Raw genomic sequence first — 17678 nt, forward strand, 5'->3', positions numbered from 1 at the left:
AACCACCTCCGAAATCAATTTGCATTTCCCCCATTTGTACATAGGTCAAGAAAGCTCATGATTTTCATAAATTACATAAAATTATATAAGATTGGAGGAATTTTCCCTTGTAACATGAAAAAGTATACACTGAAATACTGTAGACACCAATGCTAAGTGTTATCTGTTTATTTCAGGGAAAATCAGTGAGCAATTTAATACTGGGATCAAGCTAATATTCTAAAATTACTTGTGTTTGATATCCCTTCAGCAAAATGGGAGCAGTTATCAACACAGCTGATACCTCTAATCTGTATTATACAAGTAAGCAACACTTTATTGCATTTTATGGGAAATTTTGCAAGTAATAATGATGTTGATGAAAAAGGCAAAATGTCTCAGAAAATTACAAGTGCCCAAATGTGCAACATGCTGACAGAAACGTTATTCATTAATATTTATTAGGCAAGAAAATATCTTTGAATGAAGAATGCTACAAAAACATTATCATCACCAACATACTTGTCCCTGTAGAATATTTTTCTGTGAGCCATATTAGGAAACTTCCACTTATCCAAACCTCTGGAGGTATTTTAGCTACTAATCTGGATGAATTAGGTCACTCCTGCTCAGTTATTCATTACACAATAGAATTTTCTTCCCTGAACTCTCTAAACAAAAGTTTCTATTTACAAAAGTTCTAGTATGAATTTTGCGATTTTGCTGAGAGTCTTTTCAATGACTGCAAGCAGGGAAAAAGTTTCGCTGAAAATTAATTGATTTGCCTGTTCAGAAGTTCTTCTTCCTCATCATCCCCAGCCTCACTTTCTCAGTATTTCAGTCAAATCTCAGGGGCAGTTTTAGAGCATAAGAGGATGCAGCCAGAAACAAGGTAGAGCACAGGCTGAACTGGATGCACAGGTGATGCTCACAGCAGGTCTCCCAGTGCAGAGCACTGGAGCACAGCAACACCCACCTGTATTTATGGACTGATATGTGGCTCAGATCCTCTCTGGAATATGCATTGCACTGAGCTCCTGATTACTACTTTAAACTGACTGTTAAATCATTGAGAAATTGCAACAGAAGCTCTCGAGAAAAGCTGTTCTTAATATTCAACAGATTATTGATTCCTCTGCTGAGGAGCAGCAAAGTAACAGCAGCTCCAATCTTAGTTTAGGGTGATTTCCCTCAATTAAATACAACAATAAACATCATATCTGCAATAAGAGACAACATCCATCACTCCCAAAGAATCCTTCAATTAACAACCACAGACCCCTTTGGTACATGGTATTTAAAACAGAATTCATGAGCTCTCTAATTGATGATAGGTTATTGGATAACCCTTGTTAATTATAGCTACACAATGTCAAAATTAATGATTTTCCCACCCCTTTTCAACTTGAGAATGAATTCATAACTTATATCAATTCACAAAAGACGTGCAATTAATATTGTCAGTAATCATTTCACAAAAGAGATTTGTTAAAGGCAGGCATGTGAACACAATTAGTGTATCAATTAATGTTGCTGTTACTTGATCTATAAATTATTGAAAAACTCATAGCTACTGCAAGGAAACAAAGCAAATCACTCCCAGTCAATGAAAGAAGCTCCTCTGTTCATTACTCTTTAGATCAAATTTAGATTTTGCTGGATTCCATGAATCTTAGCTACATAATCAGAAAAATAAATGAACCTATACCAATGTGACATCTTGAAATGCCTCATTATGATGCTTCAATTGTTGGTAGTTGATCATAAAGTTTTTTTTTTTAAAGTTCATTCATTAAAAAAGTAATCCACCATCACTATCCAATTCATTGAAAAAGCAATCCACCATCATAGCAGTTATTAATTTAAACTGAAGTTCCAGTCTGGAAACATAGCTGCAAAAAACTGCACCAAGATTTCTGTGTGTCAGCAAACTTGTAACTTTTACATCCATCAGAAATCTCCATTCCACTCTGGAGTTTAGCAATGATTAGTGCAAAGACTGGATTCAAATGAGGTCTAAGAAGCCCAAAACAGGACTGAGGTAGCATCAGGCACCTCTGATGAAAACTGACAATGACAAAACATAACCTCGTTTAAAGGCTTCCTATCCCCAAAGGCTTTTAAACTAACTAGGTAGCTCCTGTTTGATCTCAGTCTGACAAGAGTTTTTCTCCTGGGGATGCAAAGGTTTTCCTTTAGATAGTTAGACAGACCCCAGCCTCTCATTAGTGCTTAAAAGACCCAGGAAATAGATGTGACTCCGCCACAGGCCCAATCCGCACGTGAACGCTCCCGCAGCCACTGCTTTCCTTTTAATCAGCACTCAGGAGAGATAAAATGGGACAATTAAGCTTTTTGCCATCGTGATCCCAAGAGGATCAGACTCACACCTCCCACCTCCAAGCCAGCTCTGCCACGCAAACCCCCCTGGTGTAAACTCCTCACCTGGCATGAACCAGCTCTCCCTCCTGGAGCATGGCTTGGGCACCTGGATGTCCATCCAGCCTGGACACACACAGTGCCCAGCTCCGGGCCAGGAGAAGACCTCCAGCTCCAGCAGAGCACATCCCACCCTCCCTAAATGTCCCATTCCTACTGGCTGGGCGCAGCAATCCCCAGCTTGGCACCCTGCCTGCTCTGAGCTGCTCCTGGATGCCACGTGCTTCCCACACGCTCTGGAAACCCAATAAACAAGGGAATCTCACCCAAGGGGACCTGAGCATCAACCACCATCATGCTGAGAGCCAACGTGCCCAAGCTCCTCTCTGAATTTGCTTCCATTCTTTACAAGTCCCTGTCATTTTGGAAATTGACTCAGGAGTCTTACAACGGGGATACGATGAGAGATGGAATTGCAGAACAAGCCCTAAGCTTCAAATAGAAAAATTACAGAATTTAAGTGCAAGAGAAAGAGATTAAATCTCTAGAGAAGTCCCCTGGCCTACCCTAAGCAGACACAGATCTGTGCTGAAATTTGGTAGCCTGGCTCACTTCTTTACTGACCTCCCATTTCAATTTTTCTGTTCAGCTAATTTCGCAAGAAGGGATTTTCCCAGGCAGTTATCAGTGTGAATTCAACATCAATGCAACACATTTCCCCCAGAGAGGTTTCTAAATCAATTTTAATTCCAATAGGCTCAAGTAAATGTTTTCAATTTGATTCAATAATCTATAGGCACTTATAACAAGGCTTTTCCCCCATGTACTACAAGACAAACATGGTTTATGTTTCTAACAACTCTGGCTAATAAAAAAATTCTGATTCCCTATCCTGAACGATACAAACACACAATTTTTATCCAGTTCTTAATGAACCGGATGACATAAACAAACAAAGTAACACCAGCATTTAAGAGCATTAGTTATATCATTAATTCTCTAAACGCTTCTCAAAGAACACATGACTTCTGGCAAACTCACCAAAAAAAAAATTTATTGCCAAAAAAAGTCCTCAAATTGAGCTTCCTAAATCTCCTGAGAATTTTTCACCGTTTCCACTTAGAGAGCAACACAAAACCTCTCCAGGATATCTTTTAAAATGTGAGCAAAAAAGATAATTACAATGAAGTTACCAGCAGATATCAGCAAGAGTGGCATGAAGATTAGGGCTGGAGGTGGAGGATGGCAGAAATATAATCTCCTCTAATAACACCCAGTGCACTGTAAGCCTGTAAAATGGAATAAAGTGCAGGAGGGAGGGCTCTGGAGGTCAGGGTGAAACACTGGTCCTCAAGGGACAAGGAGCTTCACAGCACAGAGAGGAAAAAGTGACAATCAGGAGAGGAAGGGAGGTGCCTGCCTCACTTCTGTTCCCATAATGGTATTTCCAGGTCAGTGAAAATTCCAACTCCTCTGCCAGGAGTGTGACCAGGAAGCATTTCTAGAGCCCACCCAACCCTGCATCCATCAGATCAATATGGGCTGAATGAAAGGCAAAATTTGTACCTGATTTTTCAATAGCCTGCTTTTAAGGTTATTCAAGGTGATAATGTTAACATACAAAATTACACTCTGACATGATCATGTAAATATTGAACTTACCCACAGAAGATCAGAGCTCCTCAGATGTGATCCTGTGCCACCAGCAGCTCCTGAGAGGGTTTTGTATTTAAGTTCCTGTCCTAACTGCAGTGCCAACCCCTCAGTGCTGGAGCAGGACACTGCCTCACAAACCAGCTCAGACGACAGTGGAGACACTGCAGAGCTGGCCATGACCACAAAGCTCATGCCTGTAAAAACACCCTGCCTGGAGAGAAGTGTTCCAAAGGGAACTGCCCTGCATGTGACTACAGAAAGAGTTTTCTGTGTGCGCCCGGCGCATCAAAGAAGTATTTGGTAAAATGTTTGCACCAGCGTTGTCATTTGCCCCATCTGCAGCACAAATCAAACTATTTCCCTGTCACCCAAAAATCAGCAGTCTACGCAACAGAACCTAAAAGCAGTTATACAAAATCCTAAAGAAACTTCAACACACATTCCACCCTTCTGGCAGGGAGTTAGTCCATCCCAGCAGCAAGACTTTGCATTCACACTCACTAAATAGCATTAGACTCCTCCTGGACTTTTTTCCTAACCTGTTCAGGTTATTAAATTGTTAACTAATGACACCACAGTGGCTTTAACTCAAGGAAGGCACTATTACCACAAATGTACAAGTCACTGCTTTCCTTTTGGCCATTGTACATCAGCAACAAGAACTGCTCACATTCATCTGACACTTTATACTGTTTTATATCCAAATACCTTACAAATCCTAGGAATTAAGCTTTGTTTTATTTCAACACTCCAAATAAGAAACACCACCCTACTGGATGTTTATGCAGATGAAGAGAACTAAAGATTTAGCTGACTCTACACAGAAGATTTAGGCTGAGATCAGGAAAGAACTCAGTCCCATGCTCCAACTCCACACTAATCCTCATCCTCTTTGAGCCATCCCATTCCTCTCCTCCAGGAGAGGAACATGGAACAGACATTCCATGCATTGGTGTGAGCTGCAGAAGGCAGGAAAACTACCAGAACAATGGGTAATACAGCAAAAGAGGCCTGTCCCTGCTCTGGGTGGAGAGGGATGCATGGCTCTTCCAGCAGTGCAACAAAACACTGAGCTGAAAAAATAAAAAACACCAGAGCGGAAATTTCTGTTCATACAGCAAAGACTGATTTCTTGGGAATACTCAGCTCCATTGCATAATCAAACTCATTGATTAGCAACATAAGAAACTTCATGTTAGCACTTGCTACCTGCCACTGCTCACAGTTAATGAACTTGGGGAAAAAAAAGGGGAAAAAAAATCCCTGTTTTTCATATGTCCATCACTCCCACTATACAGAGGAGGGCTCCTTTGTTGGAACACAGGGAAGTGCATACAACTCAAAGACAAGTAAATGAGCACACCGAGTTTCTTTTGACTCTGGTTCTGTGGGATTTGAATAGCAAACAGTGTGTGCATTGTGTACCTTGTCTGTGTGAAGCACTCACTGCCCCAGCCCTGGGCTGGCTGATGGGATGGATCACTCAGACTGCACAGACAGCACTGAGCCAGAATAACCCTGGGGAGGTGCCACTGCCATCCCCTGTCCCTTCCAGCTCTCCAGACACTCACATCACTGCCACACAACATATTCATACTCCCCCTCAGCACCAAAGGTACTTTTCAGAATTTCCGTTTGGGGGACAGAATCAGATTTTGGGCAGAGAAGTGTTCAGCTATTGTGATTTATGGAAATGTTTTTACAAGTTGGATGCTGAATACTTTATTAACATAAACATCAAGTTCCTAAAAGAATTGTTTGCTGTTTTCAAAAGTTACAGCCTCCAGCAGAAGAAATAACATAGGAGACACACATCAAAAAGATGTTATCCATACTGCAAAGAAATTACATTTTTTAATTTCCTGCCTGCCCCCAAAAACTGAATGATCATGCAACCAAACCACTTTATTTGCCTTAAACATCTTAGACCACACTCTCATTTACATCAAAGTTCCCCTTTTCTTGCCTTTCCAGACTGGAGCTTTTTTATCTTAAATGAGTAATTTTTGATTTGTGACTGTAGGCCTAGAGCAGTCATAAGGTTTTTAAACCATCTTCCTGAACAAACACTTGAAATTTTTTAATTGCTGTGTCTTCTACGAACTCTAGAATAAAGATTTCTGATACAAAAGCCAAAGGGAACACAAGGCCTTAGTAAATGCTTTGGTAGAATTGCTGCAGTAAATTGTATTGCTGCCCAGCAGTTCAAGTTAACTGTGAGTAAAATTTACATTATACATTATAAAATTGCATTATACATAAGTAAAATTGCATAAGCAAAGATGAGGGGTTTTTTTTGTCTTAGAAAAATGAAAAAAATCCTCAGAAGTAAATGGCTAAATTACACATCCACAGAAAGAAATAGAATCACAAACTCCAGAGCTCACAGGAAAGTTCAAATCTTGCTGTGCTGAGTATTAAAATGATTTAGTATGATCATTTTCTTTTTGTTTTACTTTTTTTTATTTGAATAACTAATATTAAATCTGTCTTCAATCTCAGTTTCATGTGTACGTTAAAAAATAACCAAATATGGCTATTTGGTTCTTTTTTGGTTCTTCAGAGCAGCAAAAACTACCAATAGAATTGAAGGTCTTGGACTCCAAGTTCATCAATACTTAAAACCATAAGTAATAAAAATGCTAATAAAAATGTAAGAAGAAAAATCCCTACTAAAAATCTTTAAACAAGCTTAAGCACCAAATTCATATTTCTCACACTTATCACTCCAAAGAACTGCTCTACAGTCCGAGGCAAAATTGTAAATACAAATATGAACTAATCAAACATGCATTTCCCCCCAGCGTTTCCTTAATTTTGAGTTTTCTTCCTCCTCATTTATATTTCCATATACCAGATTACCAGATTAAATAATCTTTCCACAGATTGCTACTGAGTTCTCTAACTTCACAAAGTGACAGTAAAATTCAAACTCCAGGAACAGAAAGTGCATTTGAGCTCTGGTTAGTTCAAAACAGAGCAGAAAAAAGAACATTAGAAGTAAATGTGTTTGTCAGCAGAGAAAAAGAAAAGTGATCTCTTGTTGAGTAATTTTAAAAGCAGTATTTCTCTTTGTGAACCATAAATAATATGCAAATTTTTTCCTCATATTTCAAAACGATATATTTTTTATGTCAGAGAATCAACCCCCATATTTCTGTACCAGACTTCCACTGAGCTTAACAAATCCCACTTTCACTGAGCACAGAGATAACAGAAGAGCCACAGATGTGCCAAAGGTGGCTGATGTGGGAGCTGATTAAAGTACAAAACACACACAAATAAAGAGAAATGAGTCACTACCTTTCTTTTTGGAGTCTTTCTTTGTGCTGGTTTTAACAGCCACTTGAAGTTCTGTCTCAGTTGACATCCTATATCCTTAGTCCTCTTCACACAGATCCAGGATCTCGGTCAGGCTCATTTAGAACGTCTCTCCAAGAGAATAATTTAGCCTTTCAGATACTATAACCCAAACAGTTCATCTCATTCACTCCTTTCGAGTGCTGTTAGGGAAGGAAACAAAAAGGAACAGTCATTTTCCGGGTTTAAAACATGAAAGGGAAATAAAAAAAGCCAAACCACTGCAAGGGAGAAGCATATGAAGTTCTCCATCTACTACAGGCAATTGTCCCTGATTTTAGATGCTTGACCATAGTTATCTGTGACTACCTCAAACATCTGTATTTGAGATGTTTTGGCATATCTGAGATCCCTTCACAGCCTAGACACTCTGCTCAGGGTGTAGAGAAGACAGCACTTCTGGACCAGCAGCTGGAGGACAGAGACCACAATGCAGGAAGCAGCTGGAAATGTCACCAAAAGCCAAAAAATCTGCAAGGGCTCAATTCCTAAATGCACTAATTCCATATTGCCAGAGAGTAAGTACAGATTTTTACTCCTCCAATTCTCTTTCAGTGCTTTCATTCTCCTTCTTGAACAAAGACAAATGAAAAATGTATTCATTGCTCATGCTGAGAACATCATACTTTGCCACTCCTCTTGCTTATGATAAATGTCTCCAGTTTAAAAGACTCTGTCTCTGCGCAAACAAAGCCGTAATATTAACACCCATCTAGTAAACCTTCTTGCAAAGATCTCTGAAAATAAACCCATGAAATGTAAGTGGGATAGGTGCAAAAAGGTAACTTTTAGAGAGATAGCATTTAGGGAGAAAGCTACAGCTTTACATAATGTGTATTTGTTGGGGACAAAAATGCGCCAGGTGTGACCCCACAGCAGGAATGTGCTGGAGCAGGATGAGGAAGGCAGGACTGGGGATGTCAGGGCTCTGGAGGCAAAGAATACACAAAGAATAAACATCTAAGCCAAAAAGAACCCATTGCTCCAATTCTCACTGCTGCTCCCTCCTGCTTTGAGGGATGAAGCACTTACTTGAGCCAGTCTGTCGAGGGCAGAGGACCAGGCTGTCCTGAAGCCATTTGTCAGGATGTTCCCTCACCAAATGCATCTTCTTACTGCCCCTTCTTTTTGTGAGAAAGTTCTCATTATCAGCACAATTACAGAGAAGTCCATCTGGCCTGTCAGAACAGCTGCCCACTTATTAAATAAGCATTTAATAAAGATATTAACCCAGCATATCAGCTGGTTAGATGGCCAGAGATTAACTGCAGTTAGAGTTGTTTACTAATGTCCCTTCTTTGTCATTTAAGAAAGTAACAGACTGTAAACACTGGAATAATTTTGACACTTTAAATCACTTTTCACAGTAAGGCCTGTGAAGCCACCAGTACTTTCAAATCCAGGCTTTTTTAACATTTTAAAATGCTTCAGTAACATTACACTGCCATGCACCGTCTGAAGTGATTTAATATTGCTGAAGTGTGTCAGGGGCTTTCTTTAATAAGCTCTTCAAATATGTCTGTGTATTATAGAATATTCAAAGATAGCTTTTCAAAATCTGCTGAACTGATTTTGAAATACAAAATTCCCTGTTCCCCCCTCCGTGGAACCTGAATAAGCGCCACATGGCAAAAAAAGGGAGGAGAAAAATAAAGTGAGGCACAAATTGAAGTTGCAGCGCTTGCTGAACACACCTGCTTGCTGAAATAGCCCTGAATAAACCAAAAGCATCTTGGTTGAATCTTCTCAGCTGATAAAAGGGTAGGAAAGGACATAGCAAACGAAGGCTGGTCAGAGAGGGAAAAGGAGAAACAGCTCCCAAGGGAGGCTTCCAGGACCCAAGCTCTCTCTGGCCAGGTCTAGGACAGGGAGATGCCTCTCCCCAAGCACAGCTGCTGGAGCAGTGCTGGGGGGAACGCCCTCACCCTCCTCACTCACGCTTCAAATCCCCCCACGAGCAGGGAGAGGAGCTCTGAGCAGAACAGATGTCCCTCACAACCCCCATCTCCTTCCCCTCCCCCTGCCTGCAACCCAATTTAATAATATTTAGTTTTACAGCACAGTAGGGATGCATCAGCCTTTACAGCTCAATGGCACTTACTTAAAGCATCTCTCGAGTCACAGCTGGATTGACAGTTTATTTTTCGAGAATTTGGATTTATATTTACCCAAAGGTTAACTGCATAACTCTACGAGGAGCACTAACATGAGCCACTTCACAAAAGGGAAATATTTATAATAGGTCCACTTATTAAAAAATAAATTAAAAATAAATACTAAATACCCCTGGGGTCCATAGTTAAGCAAGTTTTAATGTCTTAGAAGGCCATTGTGGCTACAAAGCCTCAGGAATGTCATCTCCTGTTGTCAGCTATTTCCAACAGGACAGCTGAAATAGTAGCATCTGAATGGCACTGAATATTTTAAAGTAACAACATATGACTGCTATCTCATCTGAAACTCTCCAGAAAAGCTATATCCCCTCGAGGCTATCCCACTGAGTAATATTTTTTAAAATAAATGCATGTCTGTTTTTGGACAGGTTCACATATTGATTTACTTCCAAACCTAATCAGGTCATACTCTCGCAGGCTCGTAGATCCTTGAATAAAGTAATAGGCATCTTTGTACAGGAGCACATAAACATCTGTCAGACACCAGCTATAGTTCAAACTGAATTTGCTACAGAGACAGCTCCTCCAAAAGTGTAGGTCTTTATGTAAGCCACATTAGTAAACTTTCATGCACTGTCCATATTTCAGCCGTTTATTACCCAGATGAGAATGGCAGTCAATCTGCTCCTCACCGCAACAGCTTTCATTGTCTCCTCCAATCTAGGTCACCGCTGTTAAATACCACAGCCTCCCAACTGTGGGAAGTACTGCAGCATGTGTTTTATCAATGAGATGCTATTTGCTTTGATCAGTTCTGTCACATTTCTCTCCCAGCTCTAAAGACAAAATTTTGTTAGCTGCGTTTCCAAAAAAAAAAAAAAAAAAAAAAATCCATCGTCTTACACGTATCCATCCACTCTGACAATCTCCTTGTGTGCCTTGCTACTGCTCCAGCTATTGCAACGTTGTGTGCATGCCTCAGCTTTTCCTAAAGAGGATTCTGAGCTCTTCCTTTTAACAAAATACTGACATTTTCCGTGGCCTTATTAAGTGGCTACAGCAGGAGCACAATCAGCGCATTCTGGAATTAACTGGCTCTTAATTCCAGAAGTTCTTAAGCCTGAGTTCTCTATTACTCCCACGCCAGCACAAAACCTAAAGCCTTTGCAAAGAAACATTTCTGTAAAAACACTTTGCAGTTAGGATTAACACAGGTTGGACCTTTATGCAGGGGGAAATTAGTCCCAAGCTCCACTCGCCTCCCCCACATGCCTGTGAAATAACAATTTCTGTCAAATCATTTGTCTTTTCAGCCACGCTTCAGTGAGCTCATGTCGGGGTTATTAGGAGACTTCCCTTGGCCCAAGTTATGAAGGAGGTCAGACAAGATGATCATAATACATCCCCTCTGGCTTTCAAATACATGAATTAATTAATTTTCTTCGGGACTTCAAAACTTAAGAAGTTCCCTCCCCTGAAACCAGTTTCCATCTGTTTATATAAAAGCAAAGCAGTCTTAGAAAGGATTTGTAACTAAGCCCTGGCATTCCCTAGGTATTTAAGTTCTCCAGAGCCACAAAGTGGGATTTGACAAGAGGATGGCACCTCCCAAACACTGGTTTGACAAAATAAAAGCCATGCTCCCATCCTTAGCTCCTGTTTTATGTCTCTGGAGTCCTGCAATTAATTTTTTCTCCTCCAAAGCAACCAACATAATCATGTTGATGCCTGTGGTGTTGCAAGTGTTAAGCAAAGCCCAAACACACTAAAAGGGTAAAATATAAGTGAAAATAGGAGTGAAAAGTGCTGTGATCCTGGAAAACTTAAACCAGTTCAAGTGTAAGGGTCTGCAGTCCCAGGAGAAAATCTTACTCATCCACTGCCCATCTGCCCTCGAAGCCTGGTACAGAGAACTGCAGTGGGACCACACACAAACAGACAGTGGAAAACCCATCCTTGGCACCAGTGCTCTTTGTACCCTCCAGGGAGAGGGGCCAGGAAATCCTCTGGTGCTGCTCACAGTGTTTTGTACTCATCAGCTCATTTCCCCAGTGGTCAGGGCTGGCGAACATCAGAGGATTCATGTGTCACAGCAGGCACTGCTCTAATTCCAAACGGGAACCCAAGGGACTGATCCAAAACCCACTGATATGCTGCAGCTAACAAGGCCTGCAAGTGAGAACCAGAAAAGGAGCAAGCTGAGGTAAAAGAGAGCTTAAGACACTGACAGAGAGGAGAAAATGAGGAGGAAACAAAAGCAAACAGAAGAGCTGTCGGTGACACTCCATTACAGCAAATTCTGTGAAGTGTTCAACAGGAAAATCTAAGCCAGACCGTGCACTGAAATTCTGGCTGCCCTGCCACAGAAAACAACCTCTGTTGGATTGTTCATGGATCTGTCCCTCTCCTCCAGTTTTGCCATTTGCTCCAGAACAGCAGAATGCACTGCTTCCAGTGACAAAGCCAAAGGAGTCTCTTTTATGGCAATCCATGCCAAGCACTGCCTTTTCCTGCCATTTCTTGCATTCCTGCAGCCTGTAAAGGTGAAAGGAATTTTACTGTTCACGTGCACAAACTGAGATACTACACAAACATTTATTCCTCTACAAACCCTCCCCTGGAACCCAGCACCCTTCATCTCCCACTCACTCCCTAAATTACATGGCTTTCTAAGACTCACAGCTGCCTCCAGATCACATATTTAGTTTTGTTTGCTCTAAAATGAGTGTGTACTTCCTTCCACTCCTGATTTTCTATATATTATGATAAAGGAAGGAGTTTTATGTCCTTTATCCAGTTTTCTGTACTATGTCTGTAGTGTCTTCCAGAACAACACTGCCAAATAACCCTTTTTAATTCATCCAATATCAGAAAAATACCTAGTACTCCAACCACAGCATTTAATTTCCCTTTGTATTTAATTGCTGTAGTTGACTGTATTCATAAAATACTTCTTTTATCTCCTGAAAACAAGAAGCTCTTTTTTTAATAAAATCCTACATGTTACCTAGGCTAATAACACATTTTATTAAGTTTATTGTGGTTTAAACTATGCTTCATTTTTCTGTCTCTAGGGCATGTTACCCAGTTCCTCAGATGGAGTAAATAGCACCACTGAAACTGATTCACCACTGGAAGAGCATCTTGGCAAAAAACTGACCCATAAAATATTTCTAAAGTAAGATTTTTATTAGTATTCCAGTGATGGCAGGAATAATTACTGAAATTCCTCCTGGAAATCACTCCATGTCGTGGCGAATACTGCACTCCACTCCACCAATTATTCACCAGAAGTGCTGTGAATTTTCTACTCACAGAAAATGCTGACCAGATTAAAAAGAAGCTTTTCAAAGGAATGAATTGATTTCATCAACATTTTTAATGGCAAATTACTAACATTTCATTTTAATATTCCAGTTTCTATTTTATATTATGCAGGGCAGCACTCATGCAACAAAGGCAAAATAGAAGACATGGACTTGCTTTAAAGGATTTTTGAAATATTAAAGGTATGGCATTTGAATTCAGGAAAAACTACATCTCCTCTGCCCATGGAGCAGGGAATGCAACTCCAGCACAGAGAGCTGAAAACCAGGAGCAATCCCAGTGTGTTGGGGGTATAGACAGAACACTCATCACTGCTTTAACTGCACTTTCTGACTCAAAACTCCACTCAAGAGTGCTTTTGTAAGCTTTAGCAGGGTATCACATCAAAAAGGAGCAGGCTTAAAAACTCCACATCATTCCTCTGATACCATGTTAGCATATAACAGAGGAAATCATTCAGATGGGACTAGAGATTGCTCAGTGAAGCTGAATTCCTTAATGCTTTTCCCCTAGGAATTGCTCTACTCCAAGACTTCACTGCTCCCAGATTCCCACACTGCTGACCCTGGAGCAGAAAAGAGAAGGAATTTCTGATCACGCTGTGCAAGAACAAACAAGAAACCAAAGTCACAACTACTCCAAGCACAGGCACAGCCCCACCAGCAGGAACTGCCTCACCTCCACTCCAGTCAATGAAGTCACACCAGCACAAAATCAATGGCCTTGCATTTGACTCATATTGGTTAACTCCATTGATTTTAATGGAGTTGGAGTTACACCAATTTTATGCTGGTGCGTCTGCATTAGTGTCAGAGAAGTTATGCCAGCATGACTGATGCAAACAACAGCAGACAAACCAACCCCTCTATGGCTAAAAGTAACTCCAAAGCCACGAGAAAATGCAGATCTGTACATTACCAAAGCAGGGCCTTTGGAATTCAGTTTTGCAAAGCAGAAGAACGGCTCTTTTGTGATCCTCTCGACACCAAAGAAACAGGGACTAAGAAGGCAAAGAGGACAAAGTACACAGCTGGGATCACAGTATTCTGTAATTAGAGCTGTTAAATGATTACTAAAGTGCAGTGGTGCAATCATCACACCGAAGGAAAGGGAGAAGTGTGCAGTCAGGAGCATCACCAGGGAGAAGGTAAAAGCAATGTCAGACACCACGTTTCATATTGAAATGCAAATTCCTCACAATCAGAACCTGCGTCTTCTAATTGGAAGAAAAGGTTATGGAGTTAAACATCACGCATCCTGGACAGCTCAGCATGTTTTGAAGTGGTACAGTAAGTTGCAGGAATCTTGTTAATCTCCTGTCCTTCATAGAAATATCTTGATTCAGTTCTGTTTTTTGCTGAATTTCAGGATCATCTTCTTAGTATTTCTAGTGAGACTGAACTGGAACTCACCTTCTCATTCATTCTAAATAAAATAACAGCACCATACCTAACTTAAGCTATACTTTGAAATCTGAAGTAAAGTTTGGAGTGATGCCTTACACTGACCTTCTCTAAGGATGTGAATTTTGCACCAACTTTTCCAAGTCCCTTTGAGGTTTGTTCAGCCACAAGAGTTGACCTGTACATTGTGCCCTTCCATTCTCTGAAGCTTCCTGACACTACAGCAAAGCAAAGCAAACCTTCCTAAGGCCAACACTAACAAAAAGCCCCTTTGCCAGGATCTTTGTTCACTGTTATTTTTCAGCATTCAGCCCTGGTTCCCTTGACTGTTAAGTATTAGGAAAGCTGATCAAAGGAATTCACCTTGCTGGAAATGGACTTTTGCTTTATTACACCAAACTCAACCACCTGACTCCTACCAAAGTTCACTGTCTAGTGCAGTGAAGGGAAAAAGCAAGAAGCTTCTGGGACTGTATGAATTCACACAAACAGGCAATAATTACTTCTATATTCATGTTCACTGACAAATATCAGTATTCTGAACTGTCACATGACCTAAGTGTGGCCTTCCCTTCCTGAAGGGAACCCACAAGGAAGACTTTTCATATTTAGTGTCAGGACAAGGGGGAACAGCTTCAAACCAACAGAGAGTAGGTTTAGAGCAGAGATTAGGAATAAATTCTCTCCTGTGAGGGTGCTGAGGCTCTGGCACAGGTTGCCCAGAGGAGCTGTGGCTGCCCCTGAATCCCTGGAAGTGTCTCAGCCCAGGCTGGATGGGGCTTGGAGCAGCCTGGGGTAGTGAGAGGTGTCCCTGCCCATGGCAGAGGGCTTGAAACTCCATGAGCTTTCAAGTCCCTCCCAAACCAGGCCATTCTGCGATTCTCTGATGAGTTTTAGCTGCAGAATTACTTTTGACCATTCCATTTGAATAGTTCAGTCTTCAAACCACTCCTGAAGGCAATCCCACAGGAGTGCTGGGATGAACAGCAGGCAGGCTCCTGTGTGATACCAAACAGAAGTATTTGGGGACAGCTGCTAGATTTTACTGGAGAAATTTCAAATAAATAATTTCCTTGGAATCACTTACCTGTTCTCATCTCATTTGTATCTGATTAGGTTATACACTGCTCCACAAATGCCTCTGCTTTCTATCAGCAGGAGTATTAACAATTTTCAAAGGGAGGAAGCATCTTCCCTAAGAAGTTTCCATGCATTTTCTGGTTAAATGTAAGATTCACCAGCATCTCTGAATAATAACAGACAGTGCTCTTTCCACAACTGGAAAATATACTAAAAGAAAAACCAAAGCCACATGACTGTCTAACCCTTGGAACTGTGTGGGCCAGGTGTTGTTTGCTGTATTCCATACAGAGGGACATCCATAGAGGGGCCCCCACTGTGACATAACCAGGTGTGCACGACCACCTCACACCCTAAAACAGGAGGAAAGCCCAGGGACACTGCAAAAAGAATCACTTCCAGGAAAAGGAACCCCCAAACCACTGCCAGGCTAACATGTCAGGGGAAAAAAAAAAAAAAGAAGTGTTTGATTATTCAGATGGGGAACTCTTAAGCAGTTAAATGAGTACCAGGATCTGCATGAGTGGTAACACATCAGAAAATAATGCTTATTTTCGAAATATTTTTTAAAATCACCAAGCAGCATGCAGCGAGGAACCATTCACCTTCTACTGTCACGCTACAGTTTATTCTCTCTTGGAAGCAATTACAGGACAAATGCCAAGCTACAGAAGGTATTTTTCCAGCAGCAGCATCTGGCTTCTTGGCAGACTCCTCAGGCAATTTTATTGGAAGCTTTAGAGATGCTGTTGGGTCAGTCCTGGTTATATTGCTTCAGAACTGCCTGGCAGATTCTTCTTCCTAGATGTCATAATCCTTCTGATTTACCTTGAAGGAATTAGCACACTTTTATCCATTTCAAAACCAGCTGACCTGCAAGGCATTTCGGGGCTGCCTGCAGAGACACAGTAAAAGTCACTGGTGTAAATCTGTGTGCCTTTGAACCAGCAGAATTTCAGCACCCAGTGCCTGATGCATCATCAAGGAAACAAGGAAGCCATGCAAACATTCTGTGTGTGTGTGCTACCAGTAAATCGAGTGCACTCTTCATGCTTAAAGGAAAAAACCACAAGATGCAGGAAAGATTAACTAGTTAAAAAACAAAAAAAGGTAGGAATCTGCTCCTTCCAACTCCTCCATAAAGGGCAGGAGGGGTTGGTGGAAGGGAAGACAGAGATGTCCTCTTCTCCCCCCTACCCACCCCTTCCCCCTCGCCAGCCCCAGCTAAGATTTGCATTATTCTGCAGCTGTGATCATGATTAATCCTCATGCAGAAGGATGAAAGACAAGATGCTGGTTTTGCCCGCCCTCTCTGCCTACCAACAAAATCAAGTCCACAAGGGAAAGGCTTTCTGTCAGTTTGGGGCTGTCCTCTGGGATTCATACAGAGAAAAGGGACAGAATGCTATAAAAAGAGAATTTATAGTCCATAACACAGGTGGGACCTTCCTACTTATAACGACTTTTGTGCATCCGTTCATATGAAATGTACTATATTAAAAAAAATGCAGATGTGCTCATTACTACTGCTTGTTTTTGTTTTTTTTTTTTTTAAGGGATTCCCAGATGTGCTTGGATGGTTATTTTCTCTCAGAAAGGTTTCAGAAAGTCCCACAAAACTCTGTACCACGTTATTTTCTAGGAAAAAGAGTCCCAATGCCCAAAGGTAAATACTAAAGGAGCAAGTAATGTACTCTGTAATTTAATAAACGACTACAGATCTTGGATTTTCAGTAACAGGAGTATTCACTGAGCAGCGCAAGAGCAGACTGACAGCACTAAGGAAGATACACATATCCAGGTCAAACAAAAAGCCAAACAGAGCTCTGTCATCAGCCCAGTGCAAATAAATCCAACCAGACACAGACTTGAGACTTGGCTAATGTGAATTGACTAATAGAATTCCATTTTATGCAGGGAAAAACATGTTCTGATTGGGAGCCAGCAGTGCTCACAAGTTCTAAGTGTAGGTATCACTAGGGCCAGGTGAACCATGAAGTGAACTCATCTGAATTTTATCCATATCAAAGATTTATCCTGTCCAGAAATTACCTTCCCAGATTTAAACCAAGTATTCACTCTCATTACTGCCTACAACTTTTGGACATCCCTATTCATTAATTAAAATTTCTGCAGAACCACAGTACTCATTGACAAGGCAGCCTGTGCTTTAAAATGCTGTGCTGTGGCACACACTGAAAAAATCAATTATTTAGGCTCCAGTACATGAACAGAAGTTACTGGCACAGTAGAAACCAAGCCATATTTTAGGGGAGTTGTAGCACAGATTCCCTTGTTTACCAGCTGGTTCCTGTGAAGTGCTGAGCAGTCTCCATGATCAGGTGAACATTTGGATACACAGTAAAAACTGAATTTCCAC

The 17678-nt window shown here is 41.0% G+C and overlaps 1 protein-coding gene and 1 long non-coding RNA gene across 4 annotated transcripts in view; one reads left to right on the plus strand and one right to left on the minus strand.

The window, feature by feature from the left end:
* The window catches only part of DAB1 (DAB adaptor protein 1), a 143660-nt gene that overhangs the window by 96747 nt on the left and 29235 nt on the right, over window positions 1-17678 (minus strand). For 2 of the 3 annotated variants that reach the window (XM_053985430.1, XM_053985429.1), the window contains exon 2: window positions 7318-7517. In XM_053985430.1, coding sequence (XP_053841405.1) covers window positions 7318-7384 — 67 coding nt within the window. In that variant the 5' untranslated portion in view covers window positions 7385-7517. Of the gene's footprint in view, window positions 1-7317; window positions 7518-13733; window positions 13816-15305; window positions 15372-17678 lie in introns of those variants that run through there. The other variant, XM_053985428.1, reaches the window with a different exon arrangement.
* On the plus strand, window positions 15730-17126 carry LOC128811657 (uncharacterized). Its single transcript, XR_008438417.1, has 3 exons — window positions 15730-16408; window positions 16546-16736; window positions 16855-17126. It is a non-coding gene; the product is annotated as an uncharacterized LOC128811657 (long non-coding RNA).

Source organism: Vidua macroura, chromosome 9, assembly GCF_024509145.1.
Source record: "Vidua macroura isolate BioBank_ID:100142 chromosome 9, ASM2450914v1, whole genome shotgun sequence".
Lineage (NCBI taxonomy): Eukaryota > Metazoa > Chordata > Aves > Passeriformes > Viduidae > Vidua > Vidua macroura.